The sequence below is a fragment of the Danio aesculapii genome, chromosome 22 (genome assembly GCF_903798145.1).
Source record: "Danio aesculapii chromosome 22, fDanAes4.1, whole genome shotgun sequence".
NCBI lineage: Eukaryota > Metazoa > Chordata > Actinopteri > Cypriniformes > Danionidae > Danio > Danio aesculapii.
The window spans coordinates 37,091,924-37,109,594 of NC_079456.1; the positions used below are offsets into that span (position 1 = coordinate 37,091,924).

At 34.6% G+C, this 17,671-nt stretch overlaps 1 protein-coding gene across 1 annotated transcript in view; it reads left to right on the top strand.

Moving 5' to 3' along the window:
* Positions 1-17,671, top strand: part of LOC130216459 (E3 ubiquitin-protein ligase RNF123) — a 215,279-nt gene that overhangs the window by 25,759 nt on the left and 171,849 nt on the right. The window contains exons 22-24 of the mRNA XM_056448353.1: positions 7,537-7,637; positions 9,393-9,585; positions 11,981-12,126. Of these exons, the coding sequence (XP_056304328.1) occupies positions 7,537-7,637; positions 9,393-9,585; positions 11,981-12,126 (440 nt within the window). The remainder of the gene's footprint in view (positions 1-7,536; positions 7,638-9,392; positions 9,586-11,980; positions 12,127-17,671) is intronic.

The window sequence follows — 17,671 nt, forward strand, 5'->3', positions numbered from 1 at the left end:
ATTAAAATATCAGGCGTCTCTGACAAATGTGTTTGTTTTTCTGGTGTTTCTCTTGGCAGAGAGAAGCGAGGCGCATCTCGTCATGTGTCACAACTCTGCCGTAGCGAAGTTTGACTTTCATTAATTCCCAGTCAGTCTCCTCGCTTTCTTTTGTCTCCAAAAAAACACAAATCCCCCCCCGGCGCTTTCGTTCCCTGGCCTCGTCTGATTAAACGCTGATAATTACATTGTTCCTGTTCCTGCGCGGTTTCCCCGCTGATTCGGCAGAAACATCTCCTTTCTCCCTCTGGCGCCTGATTGAACTCTTTTGGGGTTTTGAGGAAACAATCACAGCCACTCCAGAGCAAAGCAAGACTTTGGAAAGGATGCTTGAACTTTTTGTTTTCACAGTGACCCTTCTGATCTCACTTTTTACGGTTCATATTAAGTAACACATATAGACTTTATCATCTGCGCTGCTTTTTAACAGTATTGCTTCACATTTAGCAGCTGCTGAGAGCTTCCTCTTGACATATATTATATAATTTGCATGTTTTTTCTTTATTATTGTTAATTTTGGCTATTAAACTGTGCAGTGCTCGTTTCCACTCAGTATTATGAGGCCAAATGCACCATCTGCTTCTCATCTTATTCAGCACAGTATTTGTTTCATTACATAATTTGTCTTATTATTTGTGCAACAGAGTGCACAGGGAATTAATCCCAACACCCATAGACTGTTTTTAGACTTCACATCATCCAAAGGTGAATGGGGGATTTATACTAAATGCTTGAAATCGGGTCTGTGGTTAATACAATTTCAATTCGTCTTTAATTCTGCAGCGCTTTTTACAATGTAGATCAGGGGTCACCAATCTCGGTCCTGGAGGGCCGGTGTCCCTGCAGAGTTTAGCTCCAACTTGCCTTAAAACACCTACCTGGATGTTTCAAGTATACCTAGTAAGACCTTGATTAGCTTGTTCAGGTGTGTTTGATTAGGGTTGGAGCTAAAATCTGTAGGGCACCGGCCCTCCAGGAACAAGTTTGGTGACCCATGATGTAGATCATCTCAAAGCTGATTAACATAGATGAAGGGAAGAGAATTAAAGCCGTGATGTTTCAAATTGTGGAAAGCTCCAGCAATTCAGGCGGGCAGGAGAGCAGTGTAGCATGCTGGTGCAGTTCTAGTTTAAGTAAAACGGCTTCTGTTCAGTTTAGTGTAAATGTCACCATTTAAGTTCGGTTTATTTCAGATCAGTGTAATGCAAATGTAATACAAGATATTTTACGCTTTATTCTGGCTCAGTTATGCCTCACTCAAGCTTTTACATGTCCTAAATAAGATGGATTCTAGCAAGTTGTTGGGCGTTACTTGTCGTCACGAAGTCATTGTCGTGCACTTTTATAACCACTCTACTGCTCGGTTCTAATATATATGTTATTTTTATAATCTGAAACTTTAAATATAGATTTTATATGTATTTACCAATTAGACTTTGATCTTGAGATCTCACGAGAAAATCTAGCTATTTAATGGGGCTTGTTTTTAGGGATTTGGGATTTGTATGAAAATAAACTACTATTTTTACATTCACAATTGCATAAATATGTTGCATGGATGTTAGCAGATCAAGCAAAAATGTATGAATTTAAAGGGATACGCCACTAATATAAAGATAAAACATAAAATCACTTATACCCCAAGATTGTGTCTGCTAATTTATTTATGGTTCCTTTCAGCAACTTTTAGCTGCTACCGATTAAATTGGAGTTAGTCAAACTTGCAGATTTGTGAAGATTACCTTAAAGCATGTCAGAATAAAAATAAAACGTTTGTTTTCTGCAATAATCCCAGAGAAAAATACTGTTGTCGTTTTTGAGAAGACCAGGATCAATTTTAAGTTTACATTGTTGTATATCTCAGTTTACACCTCATAGTTCTAGTTCTAAGTTTACATTTAGGAATTCCAAGTTTACACATCCCAATTCCCAGTTTACATCTTATAGTTCCAATTTTACATCTTGCAAATTCCCACTTTGATTTTTGGAATTCAGTGTTTACATGCTGCAATTCACAGTTTACATCTCACAATTCAAAGTTTATATTTTGGAATTCCAAGTTTACGTGTCGCAATTTCCAGTTTACATCTCATAATTCCAAGTTTACGTGTCGCAATTTCCCTGTTTACATTTTGGAATTCCAAATTTACATGTCAAAATTCCCAGTTTTCATCTCACAATTCAGAGTTTACATTTTGGAATTCCAAGTTTATTTATATGTTGCATTTCCTAGTTTGCATCTTTATTCCTGAGTTTACATATCGCAAATCCTAGTTTACATTTTGGAATTCCAAGTTTGCTTGATGAAATTCCAGTTTGCATCTCCAAGTTGCGAGTGTACATTGTATAATTTCTGTGTTTGCGTTTTGCAATTCCAAGTTTACATATCACAATTCCCAGTTTGCATCTCACAATTCCCAGTTTACATTTAGGAATTCCAAGTTTGCACATCCTAATTCCCAGTTTACATCTTATAGTTCCAAATTTACACCTTGCAAATTCCCACTTTGATTTTTGGAATTCAGTGTTTACATGTTGCAATTCACTGTTTACATCTGATAGTTCCCAGTTTACATCTCACAATTCAGAGTTTACATTTTGGAATTCCAAATTTACATGTCAAAATTCCCAGTTTACATCTCATAATTCCAAGTTTAGATTTTGGAATTCCAAGTTTATTTATATGTCGCATTTCCTAGTTTGCATCTCAAATCCCGAGTTTACATATCGCAATTCTTAGTTTACATTTTGGAATTCCAAGTTTGCTTGACGCAATTCCCAGTTTACATCTCCTAGTTCCAAGTTTACATTGTATAATTTCTGTTTACGTTTTGCAATTCCAAGTTTACATATCACAATTCCTAGTTTGCATGTCACAATTCCCAGTTTATATTTTGGAATTCCAAGATTACAAGTCACAATTCCCAGTTTGCATCTCATAATTCCCAGTTTACATTTTGGAATTTCAAGTTTACATGATGCAATTCCCATTGTATATCTCACAATTCCAATTTTACATCTTGCAAATTCCCACTTTGATTTTAGAATTCAGTGTTTACATGTTGCAATTCACAGTTTTCATCTCATAGTTCCCAGTTTACACCTCACAATTCAGAGTTTACATTTTGCAATTCCAAGTTTATTTATGTTGCATTTCCTAGTTTGCATCTTAATTCCCAAGTTTACATCTCACAATTCTAAATATACATTTTGGAATGCTAACTTTTCACAATACCTAGTTCACAATACTCACAATTTTCAAGTTTACATTTTTCAATTCCAAGTTTACAATTTGCATATCCCAGTTTATGCGATAACAATTCTCACAATTCAGAGTTTTCATTTTGGAATTCCTAGTTTGCATGTTGCAATTTCCAATTCCAGAGTTTACATCTTGTAATTTCGATTATATACAATTTGGAATTCCAACTTTACACATCACAAATTCCCACGTTACATCTCGTAGTTCCAAGTTTACATTTTGAACTTCAAAATATTGACGCAGAATTGCAAACTGTAGATTTTTAAAAATCTGTATTCAGTTCTGTCTGCAATTCCAAGTTTAACTTCTGATTTCCAGAATTTTCCAGAAATAAGTCATTCCTTTTCTTGAGTTAAAACAAAGATTTTTGACATTTTTAATATTTTAATATTTCTGCTACTGATATTAAATCATATGCACATCACATGACCACTTTCTGAATCATAAAACAAGCACAAAATGCTCTAAATAAGAAACCCGACTCGTTTCTTGTTCAGAAAATACCTACCTAAAGTCTTGACAACGTTAACCCTTCCCATCGACGTTTATTTTCTTCATCATCATCATCATCGCTCGACTGTATAATGATTGCGCTTATTGATTGCGCGCTATTGATTCGGGTCAAGTTTAAAAGTAATCTTTGTCAGTGTTATAATGATGATCATAATAAAAAATCCCATTAGGCGCTCTGACATTTCTCCAGCACATTTTTATTGAACTACGCTAAAGCTCTTTGAACCTTTAGCCTCAGTCTTCACTAAGCAGCATCAATTTGAGGCTCTTCCTCAGAGTGTCTCAGCAGACGGACTCTTTCTAATGGCTCCATCAAGGTCATTACAACACAAATATTCACATTTGTGCTCATAGGAAAGCAAGTACTCGCTTTATTGTATCAGCTTTTGACACATTCTCCAGAGAATTGTGACTAACTACTTAAATTTATGTTGTGTTTACTGGCAAGAGCGTTTTCTGTTTCCCGTTTTGGGAATGAAGCGTAGATCAGATTTATAGATGTGATGTTTTTGATGTTTATGGAGCGTGAGATTTATTAACAAGAGTTGAGGTCGTTCCCACAGGTGTAATGAAGGCGTTATTTCAGCATGACATGGGATTAATGAAAGCCTCATCCCTCCTGTCTGACTTCATCATCTGATTGGGGTTAAGTTATGAGATGGTGGTCAATAAATTGTAGGATTTGGATATCATCATCATCGTTTAGCGATCCTGATTATAGGATCATGTTTATCACTTTATTTGCTGGAGCTCAGCTGAGTTTGCCCTGAGGAGATTGTGTGAATCTGTATTATGTGTGAGGTAATATGGCAAATGCATTTATTAAAAACATATAATCAGGGATTTAGTTATAGGATGTTTATATTTTAATTAAAAGGTTTAAAAGGTGTTTAATATGTAAATGATGTAGGGTTAATGTTACTTTGTAAAATCTATGTAAAAGTTATTTAAAAAGTATCATTTATAATAAAATCTTGCTTATTTTTTGTACATTTTATGTAATATGAAGTAAATTATTTTTTGTTGACTTGCTTATACAGTACAGAACATTTTAAAATACTATAAAATTAATTTAATGGGTGAATTAAAACGTAGTTAATTACATTATTTTTAAATAAAATGCTCACCGCTTTCAGTGCACAATCAGTGAATGATTGGTTTATTTCTGTGTTGATTTATTTCTGTGTAAAATAAAGTGACATATTTAGGTATTTTTATTTAAGCACAATGTGTTTACTGTGGTGATCATTAAAAATGAAAGATTGCAAATGATTTAAAATTTAATTATTCATCAAACCTAATACAATATATGTTTTTAGGTTTTATTTGAGATATTTAATGCATTACAGATGATATATTAACAGATTGTTATTGAATTGAATTATTAAATTATAAAAATTTGTCTCAATATAACTTGTATTAAAATTAAATGATTTATCTTATATTTATTAATAAATCATATTTATTTATTTGAATTTATTTCAAATTAGATCTACAATAAAAATGTTTTTTTCGGGTAACTCAAAACTTTCAGTTAATTTCTAAATAATAATATGGCGAATGCATTTATCAAAATATTATTATTAATAATAATAATAATAATAATATATATATATATATATATATATATATATATATATATATATATATATATATATATATATATATATATATATATATATATATATATGTATATATGTATATATATATGTATTTAGTTGATTATATGTTGTAGTTTTTGTTGTTTTTTTTTATATAAAAAGCATTTTATGAACCAAAAGAGGTGTCTAATAAATGAAAATAAATGATATATTAATGAAAATAGGTTCATTTCAAGTTATAAAATCTATATAAATTCATTTAAAATGTATTGTTTGTATAAAATTATGTAATATAAAGTAAAAGACTTTTTGTTGACCTGCTATACATTTTAAAATACACAAAATACATCTGCATTAATATTTTGTTTTGGTAACTCAAAACTTTCAGTTAATTATGAATAATAATAGAGCGAATACATTTATTTTTAAAAATATATAGTCTAGTATTTAGTTGATTATATGTTGTAGTTATTTTTTTATTAAAAGAAAAATATTTTATCAACCAAAAAAAGGTGTCTTTATGTAAATAAAATAAATTATATGTAAATAAATTAAATATAATTGAAAATAGATTAATTTTAAATTATATAATATATTTAAATTTATTTAAAAAGTATTGTTTACATAAAAATTTTGATAATTTATTTGTTTTTATATATAATATCATTCAATTGTTATGCAATATAAATGGCTTGGAAATGTTGAAATGTACTCAAAGTAATACATTTTAAAATACATTTCTATAATTTAATAATTAAATTAAAATGTATTTAGTTGCATTATTTTAAAATAAAATGCTTATCATTTTCAATGCACAATCAGTGAATGATTGAATGGTTTATTTCTGCTTTGATTTATTTCTGTAATAAATAAAGTTGTTGACAATATAATTATTGCAAATTATTTTGAATGTGAATTAATTATTCATTAAACCTATTATAATATTAAATATTTAAAGGTTTATTTTAGATATTTAATGCATGAAAGATTATATATATTAACAAACAAATGATAAAACATTGTTTAAATATAGCTTATATTAAAATCTAATTGATCTTATGTTTATGAATAAATTATATATTTACATTATATACATTTGTTTATTAATTAATAATTAGATTATACATTAATGTTGTTTGATCTAACATCTAATAAATTAACAATCAGTAAAACAGTATCATTGTAAACTACTTTAATTAGTTATAAAATGCAATTAAACACTTTCTTATGATAGATATTAAATAGATCGAGTTACAATTATATATAGTATAAATAACTTTATTCAGCAGTATGCATTTAAAGTGATGATAAAAATAAAATTAGACATTAATAATGTAATAATGTAATAATAAGTAATAATAATTAATAATTATACTAATAATCGATGTTTTACATTCAAATCTATGCTATATAATTGTTTTTAGGTATTTAAAAATGAAAATAGTGCTTTTATTAAGACTTCAGGTCATTCTTTTGCTGTATTTATGACAGATTTTTCTCAAAAATGTTTTAAAATGACCTTAAAAGATCAGCAAGAGACTTATTAGGCAGTCGTATCGAACAATTAATTTAGTGCTTAACTTGTACACCATGAAAAAATGGTCAATATCCATAAACTGTACACGCTTCACTCTCAAGGCTTTCCTCACTCATTCTCTTCCTCCCTCTGTTTAACTCTCTTGTGAATTACTCCCTGCTTACCGCTTTTACCGCCCCATTTTTCTCACATTTACGCTTGTTTTAGACAGTTGGCTTTGGATAGCCTTGAAAACGTAGACCTTTGGAGTGAAGTGGACCTCATATCTCTTCCAAAACCGCTGTTGTAAACCCTACGACCACGTCAATGCACTGGATTTTCTTTATTACTCGGCTGTCCAGAGGAAGACAAATGTGGGTTAATAAATAATAGACCGGAGTGTTCATAAGAAGTTTGGAGCTTGTCGTCCTCTGAGATGATTTATTGAGCGTTGAAGTCCGACATTCACTCCCAAAATAGACTTTTTTTGGCTTATTTTAGACACAAATGCAGCTTTTACTCTTATTTATTAGTTTCTTTCAGTGGTTAAATGATCGAATGAGTTGTTTAATGCTCTTAAATGTGATTTGTTTGTTATGTTTTAGATGATTTGGCAGCAAAGGCCAACATCATCATAGACCCGGCAGAGATCCAGGCTGTTTCTATGGATGACTTGGATGAAAATGAGGAAACTGGAGCTGGACAGGTACTGGAATCACTGCCAAGAGTCTGTTCTTTAAAAAACATACAGTTAAAGTCAGAATTATTAGCCCCCCTGTTTATGTTTTCCACCAAATTTTCTGTTTAACTGATTTCTACACATATAACAGGGGTTTGTTCTTTAGGCAATGGAAAAAAAATAGCGTAACAGATGATAACTGTAATGAAATGTATATTTTTGTATATTCGTATTCACAACTACAGATGATAACTATAACCATAACTGTTTTAGCATCCACACCAACAGATGATAACTGTAATGATACCGACATTTTCATCCACAACAACAGACGATAACTGTAACGATATTGATGTATTCATCCACACCGACAGACGATAACTGTAATGATACCGACATTTTCATCCACACCGACAGACGATAACTGTAATGATACCGACATTTTCATCCACAACAACAGACGATAACTGTAACGATATTGATGTATTCATCCACACCGACAGACGATAACTGTAATGATACCGACATTTTCATCCACACCGACAGACGATAACTGTAATGATACCGACATTTTCATCCACACCGACAGACGATAACTGTAATGATACCGACATTTTCATCCACAACAACAGACGATAACTGTAATGATACCGACATTTTCATCCACACCGACAGACGATAACTGTAATGATACCGATATTTTCATCCACAACAACAGACAATTGCTGTAACGATACCGATATTTTCATCCACAACAACAGACGATAACTGTAATGATACCGATATTTTCATCCACAACAACAGACAATTGCTGTAACGATACCGATATTTTCATCCACACCAACAGACGATAACTGTAATGATACCGACATTTTCATCCACACCAACAGACGATAACTGTAATGATACCGATATTTTCATCCACACCAACAGACGATAACTGTAATGATACCGACATTTTCATCTACACCAACAGACAGTAACTGTAATGATACCGATATTTTCATCTACAACAACAGACAATAACTGTAACGATATTAATATTTTCATCCACACCAACAGACGATAACTGTTACGATACCGATATTTTCATCCACAACAACAGACTATAACTGTAACGATACCGATATTTTCATCCAGAACAACAGACTATAACTGTAACGATACCGATATTTTCATCCAGAACAACTGACTATAACTGTAACGTTTTCATCCACACCAACAGACGATAACTGTAATGATAATTTAGGCACCACACCTACAGATAACAACTTTAATGAAATCTATATTTGCATATATTCGCATTCACAACAACAGATGATACTCTTATTTGTTTACACAATTTAAACCTTTTTTTTTGGTCATGATAGTTACGTTCATTGTCCTGAACACCCTGAAATTGCAGTAAAAATGACAAGAATATTGATTCATTTAATTAAGTGACAGCATCTAATTCGTCATGCAGAAACAAACAGATTTACTGCTCCAATAATGCACTTTTTTCCAAAAAATAATCAAATAAAATATTGAGTGCTTTCATGCAACTGTGCGTTTTGAATATCTTTGAAATCCTCCAACTACTGGCCTCATTTCCTTCTCTTGTAAGGCTTCACTCTAACCACATTATTATTTTTTTGTACCTCAAACCCCACTGGATTCGACCCGTGTCGCGCTCTGTGGAGCTGGTCTAGTTTTGGTTTCGAGGACGTTCTCCTGAATGTCATGTGGTCTAGACATTGAAGACGGATGATAATGTGCGTGTCGTGTGTTTGGGATCTGCAGAGACCATCTGGCGCTGTGGCCATGGGCGGTGCTCTGGCGCGACCCAGTTGGCTGAGTTCTCCAACGCTGGGCAGAGCCAACCGGTTCCTGAGCACTGCCGCCGTCAGCCTGATGACCCCGCGGAGACCCCTCGCCCCACCAGAGAAGGTCAAAGTGCGGACCCTCGCCGTAGAGCAACGGACAGAGGAGGACAGTGAGTGCACCAGTCAAACTAAGGAGTTTATTTGGGTTCTTATTAGTATTCAATTTATTATTATTATTATTATTATTATTGCGATATATGAAGGAGGAATTTTCAGTAACCCAATTCAAGAGCTTCTGGTGAACTCTACGCTATTACAAAATTGCAGCGTTTAATGTCTGTTTTCTTTAAAAATCATTGATTTTCACTGCGTGATTGATAAAGGATGTAAAGTAGGTCTCAGACTGTACAAGAAGCACTCCATTAAATACTATTGTCCTTCGCCATGTCTTTAAAATCTGAACATTTATTTTACCCCTGTATTTTCAATGGAGTTTCACTTGAAAAACTAAATGAATGCTTAAATCTATTTAACTGATTGTATCTTAATCACATTACAACATCGATGCTGTAAAAGAAACCATATGGAACTGAAAATAATCACATTAACCTTTCCCCGGAAGTTTATCGGTAGGGGAAAAACACTAGCTGTGCATATACCCTATTGTTTTATAAATGATAAAGAAATAAGGAGAGTTTATGTAATATTCTGGTTAAAAGTATCACAATTGGTTTAGATATTCATTTATTACATGCATTAATAGAATATAAATACGTGTCTTGAATATCTTGAGTATCTAAATGTGTTTATATACTTACATTTGACCATAAACAATAAACATTTTTGAGCATTTTTATTGTTTTTTTAAAGACATTTACAGTGCTTCTGGAAAGTATTGACAGCGCTTTCCTTTTTCCACATGTTATTATGTGACAGCCTTATTCCAAAATGGATAAAATTCATTGATTTCCTCAACATTCTACACACAATCCCCCATAATGACAATGTGAACAAAGAGTTTTTGAAATTGTCGCAAATTTATTACAAATCAAAAAGCTGTAAAATCACATGTACATCTGTATTCAGCCTTTGGCAAGAAGCTCTAAATTGAGCTCAGGTCCATTCTGTTTCCACTGATCATTCTTGAGATGTTTCAGCAGCTTCATTGGAGTTCACCTGTGGTCAATTCAGTTGATTGGACATGATCTAAAAAAGGCATACACCTCATATAAGGTCCCAGGGTTGACAGTGCATGTCAAAGCACAAACCAAGCATGAAGACAAAGGAATTGTCTGTAGACCTCTGAGACAGGATGGTCTCGAGGCACAAGGCTGGGGAAGGTTACAGAAACATTTCTGCTGCTCTGAAAGTTCCAATGAGGACAGCGGCCTCCATCATCCATAAGTGGAAGATGTTTAACCACCAGGACTCTTCCTAGAGCTGGCCGGCCATCTAAGCTGAGTGATCGGGGGAGAAGGGCCTTAGTCAGGGAGGTGATCAATAACCCGGTGGTCACTCTGTCTGAGCTCCAGCGTTCTTCTGTGGAGAGAGGAGAACCTTACAGAAGGACAACCATCTGTGCAGCAATCCACCAATCAGGCCTGTATGGTAGAGTGGCCAGACTGAAGACACTCCCCACCTGGAGTTTTCTTAAAAGGCATCTGAAGGACTCTCAGACCATCAGAAACTAAACTCTCTGCTCTGATGAGACTCAAACTGAACTCTTTGGAGTGAACGCCAGGCGTTACGTTTGGAGAAAAACAGACAGCACTCATCACCAGGCTAATACCATGGTGGTGGCAGCATCATGCTGTAGGGATGTTCTTCAGCAGCAGGAACTGGAAGACTAGTCAGGATAGAGGGAAAGACGAATGCAGCGATGTACAGAGACATCCTGAATGAAGACCTGCTCCAGAGTGCCAATGCAGGACAATGACCCAAAGCACACCGCCAAAATATCAATGGAGCGGCTTCACACAACTCGGTGAATGTCCTTGAGTGGCCCAGCCAGAGCCCAGACCTAAATCCTATTGAACATCTCTGGAGAGATCTGAAAATGGCTGTACACCGTCGCTTCCCATCCAACCTGATAGAGCTTGAGAGGTACTGCAAAGAGGAATGGGCCAAAATTCCCAAAGACAGGTGTGCCGAGCTTGTGGCGTCATATTCAGAAAGACTTGAGGCTGTAATCGCTGCCAAAGGAGCATCAACAAAGTATTGAGCAAAGGCTGTGAACACTGATGTACATCTGATTTCTCAGCTTTTTTATTTTTAATAAATTTGCAACAATTTTAAAAACTCTTTTTCACATTGTCATTATGGGGGATAGTGTGTAGAATGTTGAGGAAATCAATCAATTAAAACATTTTTAAAAACTTGATTTTAATGTAAAATAAAGATCTTTAAAACACTTTCTGCGGCTCTTCATCATCTCAGTCTTCAGGTTCACTTGAACAGCAGTCACCTGACAGAATCTGTCACCTTCCTCAAGGAAACGTGATGTTTTTTTAACCCTCTCTGTTTTCTTTCTTCTCCTGTAATTTTCTCTCACTGCATCATCTCCAGTCGAGGGAAGCCATGGAAACGATGGGCTGTTGCTGGGGCGACCGTTCGAGGAGCCCGACCAGCCAATCACAGAGAAGTCCCTGCTGGAGATCCTGGACGGGGTGGTGATGATGTACAATCTGAGCGTCCATCAGCAGCTCGGCAAGGTAACACAACTGAACAGGACAAGGCATGTCAAAGCATGACAAAACATCAAATAAAACTGAGCACAACAGCAGCACAAAACCGAACAAAGTGAAAAAAAATGAACAAAATAATAATAATAACAAAGCTGAACACCCTGCCTTTTGTAAAGCTGCTTTGAAACGATAATTATTGTGAAAAGCTCTTTACAAATAAACATGAACTGAACTGAATTGAATACAAACAAAGGTGAACAAAGCATGAAGCATAACCAAAACAAAATATTCTGTATCAGCACAATAAAAAGACAAATAAATAAATAACTAAACAAACAAATGAATGAATGAATAAATGAATAAATAAATAAATAAATAGATGGATGAAAATAAAACAGACAAATAATTAATATTAATAAAACAAATAAATAAATAAATAAACAAACAAATAAGGAAATAAACAGACAGACAAACAAACAGACAATTATATAAATAAACAGACAAATAAATATAACAAACATACAAATTAATTAATTAATTAAATAATTAATAAACAGATAAATAAAAAATAAATAAATAAAAAATAATACAAATAAATAAATAAATAAAAAATAATACAAATAAATAAATAAATAAATAAATAAGAAACAGATAAACAAAAAATAAAACAGACAAAAATAATATTAATAATACAAACATAAACAAACAAACAAACAAATAAATATACAGACAAATAAATAAGTAACTAAGCAAACAGATTAATGAATAAATAAATGAATAAAACTTAAATAAATAGATGAATGAAAATAAAACAGACAAATAAGTAATATTAATAATACAAACAAATAAATAAATAAACAAACAAATAAGGAAATAAACAAACAAATAAATATAACAAACAAACAAATTAATTAATTAATAAACAGATGAATAAAAAATAAATCAACTAATAATAATACAAACAAACAAATAAATAAATAAATAAGAAACAGATAAACAAAAAATAAAACAGACAAAAATAATATTAATAATACAAACAAACAAACAAACAAACAAATAAATGAACAGAAAAATACATAAATTAATACATAGACAAATGAATAAACAAACAAACAAATAAATACATAATTAAATAAACAGACAAATAAATAAATTATATTAATAACACAAATAAACAAACAAATAAATAATTAAATAAAAAGACAAATAAAAAAAATTATTATTACATAAACAGACAAATGATTGAACAACCAAACAAACAAATGAATAAATACAAAAAATAACAGAAACAAACAAATAAATAAACAGACAAATAAATAAGTTCATTAATTAAATAATTATTACACAGACAAATGAACGAACAAATAAATAAATTAATAAATGAATGAATTAATTTAGCCTTATTCACCTGTACCACATGTCTTTGGACCCACTATATTAACTTGCACCTTCACCTCCACGTTCACAGTGATTTTACTGTAGTCGTCGTTTTTGATTGAGCAGGATCTGTAAATCTGAGCCAGCGTCTCCAAACACACCGATAAACGCTTTTATTTATTTATTTGTTGGACGTGTCGTTGCTTTCAGCGGTGACTCATTGCAGGCTGATACGCAGACGGTGTCCTGCCAGCAGATGTTTGAATGTTTCCCTCTCTCACAGCGCAGAGAGAAAAGAGTCAAACATAAAAAGCGTGTGGTGAAGTGTGTATAATTCATGCTCTGCGTAAAGTGCTTCGCTCGGCACAGTTCTGCTCGACATCAACCTTTGTCTCCCTGTGTGTGTCCTTACGCTTCAAGAAAAGGGATTTCAATCTCGGAGAGTGATTGCTTGCAGTAGTAAAAGAGATTTGCGGCCTTTTCTTTTCCCACTCGCTGCTGAATTTTTTGTGCATATCTTGGACTTTTCTTTATGGTGGAGAATTATTTGAGCAGAGAAAGTGAAAGTTTGTTTCTCTTGTTCTGAAGAGTTTTACTGAGTTGGTTTTTAACTTAAAGGGCACCTATGGTGAAAAATCTACTTTCCAAGCTGTTTGGACCAACATATGTGCATGTATGGTGTATAGACTGTCATATTGGGGTGATATAAACACACCCAGTGCTTTTTTTTCAATTTAACAACATAAAAAACGGTGGACCAATTGGAGCGGTTTTCAAACCGACCGCAACTTTACGTAGGAGAGCGGTCCCCCCGCCCACCAATATTGATTGACAGGCGCGTCATCATATCCTCAGTTTGTTGATTCACGTCCGCCATTTTCAGCGTGAGTCGAAGCGATATCTCTAAAGGAACACGCTAGCTCTATTTTTAGATGCAAGGCTCATTGGGCTCAACACAAGATCAATATTCTCCACATTATCACTCTAATCGGAATTATTGGTTGTATCTTTAGGTAGGTTTGCAAACATGTGTACTTCTCATTGAGTCTACCTTATACTGCAGCCGTTTGCATTTCTCGCGATCCCAGAAGCTCCCTGTGATCTTAACTAGCATGCGTTTTAGAACTCTAAACATCGGTTTCTATCAGGGTACACTCAAGTCGACGGCTGGGCGACGCGGACCGCTGCAGAAACCTATGTTTAGAATTCATAAATGCGTGGCGCGATGATTCGGGACACTTCATGTCTCTGCCGCGCTACAGAGAGTGTCTGGTGTGCCGTGTTGCGGCTTCGAGCAGCGCATCCGGTGCCTCAGTCAAAGTTAATTCAGTGTGCGTGGTTATTAGTTTCTGTGTACTAGCTCGGCACTTGAAACTAGCACACAGTTGGCTGTAAAACTGTACAAAGACACAAATGATTTTGTACTCTCTGCTTGGTCTAAGTCCGAGTCGTACATGTACGACTGAATGCTGAACCTCTCCAGCTCTTTGTCGCAGTCTGCCTGTGTCTGTTGCAAACGCAGAGCGGGTGAGCTCATGGCCCCGCCTCCTTGTTACGTTGGCGGGAAGCCGAAACTAGTCTACATGTGAAGCAACACACCCCTAAATCAGCGAGCTGTGGACACGCCCCCAACATGACACTTTTTAAAACATTATAATAACAAATCTGAACTGTGTTTTAAACTGAACCTAAACTGGCACACTCAGAAGAGCCATAATATTAATATTAAATCAGAAAAAAGAGGTAAACTATGTGCCCTTTAAATTCTTTTTAAGTTACACACACACACTCACACACAAGCATGCACGGACAGACACACACACTCAGAACAGACAAAAAACTATACAGTTGTCAGTAAAAAATATTTGAGTTTGTGGGCCCGATCATACACCCAGCGCAATAACGTGCAAGATGTGTTTGGCGCGATTTGCTGCTATTTTCAGACCAGCGCAACTGTAATTTTCATGTTTTGCGCCACATTGTTTAAATAGCAAATCCATTCTCATGGGTTTGCTGGTCTATAAAGGAGGTGTGTTAAGGCGCAATGTTGACTCGTTGCTATTTTGAGGAACTGACCAATTGACCCATTGCACCATTGTCCAACTAAAAGCTACTCTAAAGTCCAGAAGAGCACATTAGTTATTCGTAGGGCCAGACGGAATCTGCTGACGTTTTTTGCTATTTTGGTAAAAATCAAGCGATGCAGTGGCGCAGTAGGTAATGCTGTCGCCTCACAGCAAGAAGGTTGCTGGTTCGAGCCTCGGCTGGGTCAGTTGGCGTTTCTGTGTGGAGTTTGCATGTTCTCCCTGCGTTCGCGTGGGTTTCCTCCGGGTGCTCTGGTTTCCCCAACATTCCAAAGACATGCGATACAGGTGAATTGGGTAGGCTAAATTGTCCGTAGTGCGTGAATATGAATGAGAGCGCATGGATGTTTCCCAGAGATGGAAGGGCATCCGCTGCGTAAAACATATGCTGGATAAGTTGGCGGTTCATTCCGCTGTGGCGACCCCTGATTAATAAAGGGACTAAGCTGAAAAGAAAATGAATGAGTGAATGAATAATAAATCAAAACCACTGTCAAATATCAAAACCAATACCAAAAAAATCAAACCCATTTATTGATTTCCAATCACATTAGGATATGTGAACTTGGGATTGCCTGCCGGGTATTTTAAGTAGAACACAGAAGCAGCTTGAAGCGGAAAGCGCGAGTATGTCTGCGGTCTGGAGGTATTATAAAGTTGATGGCGACAACATTACCATAGCAAACTGTGAGATATGTACACTTGGGATTGCCTGCCGGGTATTTTAAGTTGAGCTGCTGTTTGTTTTATATTAGATTTAATTATATTTACTGCTGTACTAAAGTCCAGAAGTGAAGAGTTGATCTGTTATTTATTACGTGATTGTTCAAGCGACCTCACAGAAGTGCTCTGTTTGTTAAGAGTTGTTGAATGTTAAATTAAGGTGAATTAAATAAAAAATAAGGAACATCCCGGATCTGTTTCTTCACTATTTTTATTTTTTTATGTATTATAGAAGGCGACACGTGCGGTACAGGTGAATTGGGTAGGCTAAGATGTCCATAGTGTATGAGTGTGAGTGAGTGTGGATGTTTCCCAGAGATAGGTTGCGGCTGGAAGGGCATCCGCTGTGTAAAACATATGCTGGATAAGTTGGTGGTTCATTCCACTGTGGCAACCCCTGATTAATAAAGGGACTCAGCCGAAAAGAAAATGAATGAATGAATGAATGTATTATAGAAGTATCGGATTGGGTTTCGGTATCGGTAGATACTCAAAATCAAATGACTCTGACTCGAGGGCAAAACAACCTGATCGGGACATCCCTAGAGGCAAAAAACACATGTAAACTGCTGAGTGTGTTTAATGCACGTTTGTGCATCGTGTCATATCACTCAGCTCTGACTGTGATTTTTCTGGAGACGCAAATATACTTTATTAAACGTTATCTGTTTATGCACATACCAACTATATAGAAATCAGAGAACTATTTGAAGAGGACACATTATGCAAAAATCACTTTTATTAGGGGTTTAATCACAGTTGTGTGTCAGAAGTGTGCGAATATATCCAGATTTTTAAACCAATATTTTTATTTTAATGAATAATAAATCAAAACCACTGTCAAATATCAAAACAAAACCAATAACAAAAAAATCAAACCGTGAATAACAAAACTAAACTAAACTAATAAGTAAAATAACAAAACCAAAACGTGAAATAAAACAAAATCAATGATTAAAAACAAAACCCATCTCAATTCCTTGTTGAAATCAAGTCTCCAATCACATTAGGATGGCGGAGAGAAAGAGTTCCCATGAAAAATGTCTTAAATTTACTCTGTTTTTCATCCAAAAAGCCATATAGCTCCAGCAGACTTGGGGTTGTGAGTCACACAGGCTACGTTTACGGTGCTTTTCAGATCTTTTTTGGGCGCTTGACAGCTCTTTTATTGCGTGGAATATTTCTCCATCGAGAGCACTGTAAACGATGGCACAATTTTTCTCTTTTGTCCGGGTGAACTTTAAAAACCTGAAAATGCCATCCTCTCTCGAGTCCTCTTCTTTTATTCATAAAGTTTTAATTAACTCTGAATGCGATGGTGAGGAGCCAATCAAATGCATTATTGAAACGGCTACGGATTGATTGTCATGTGAGAGCTTTGAGTAATT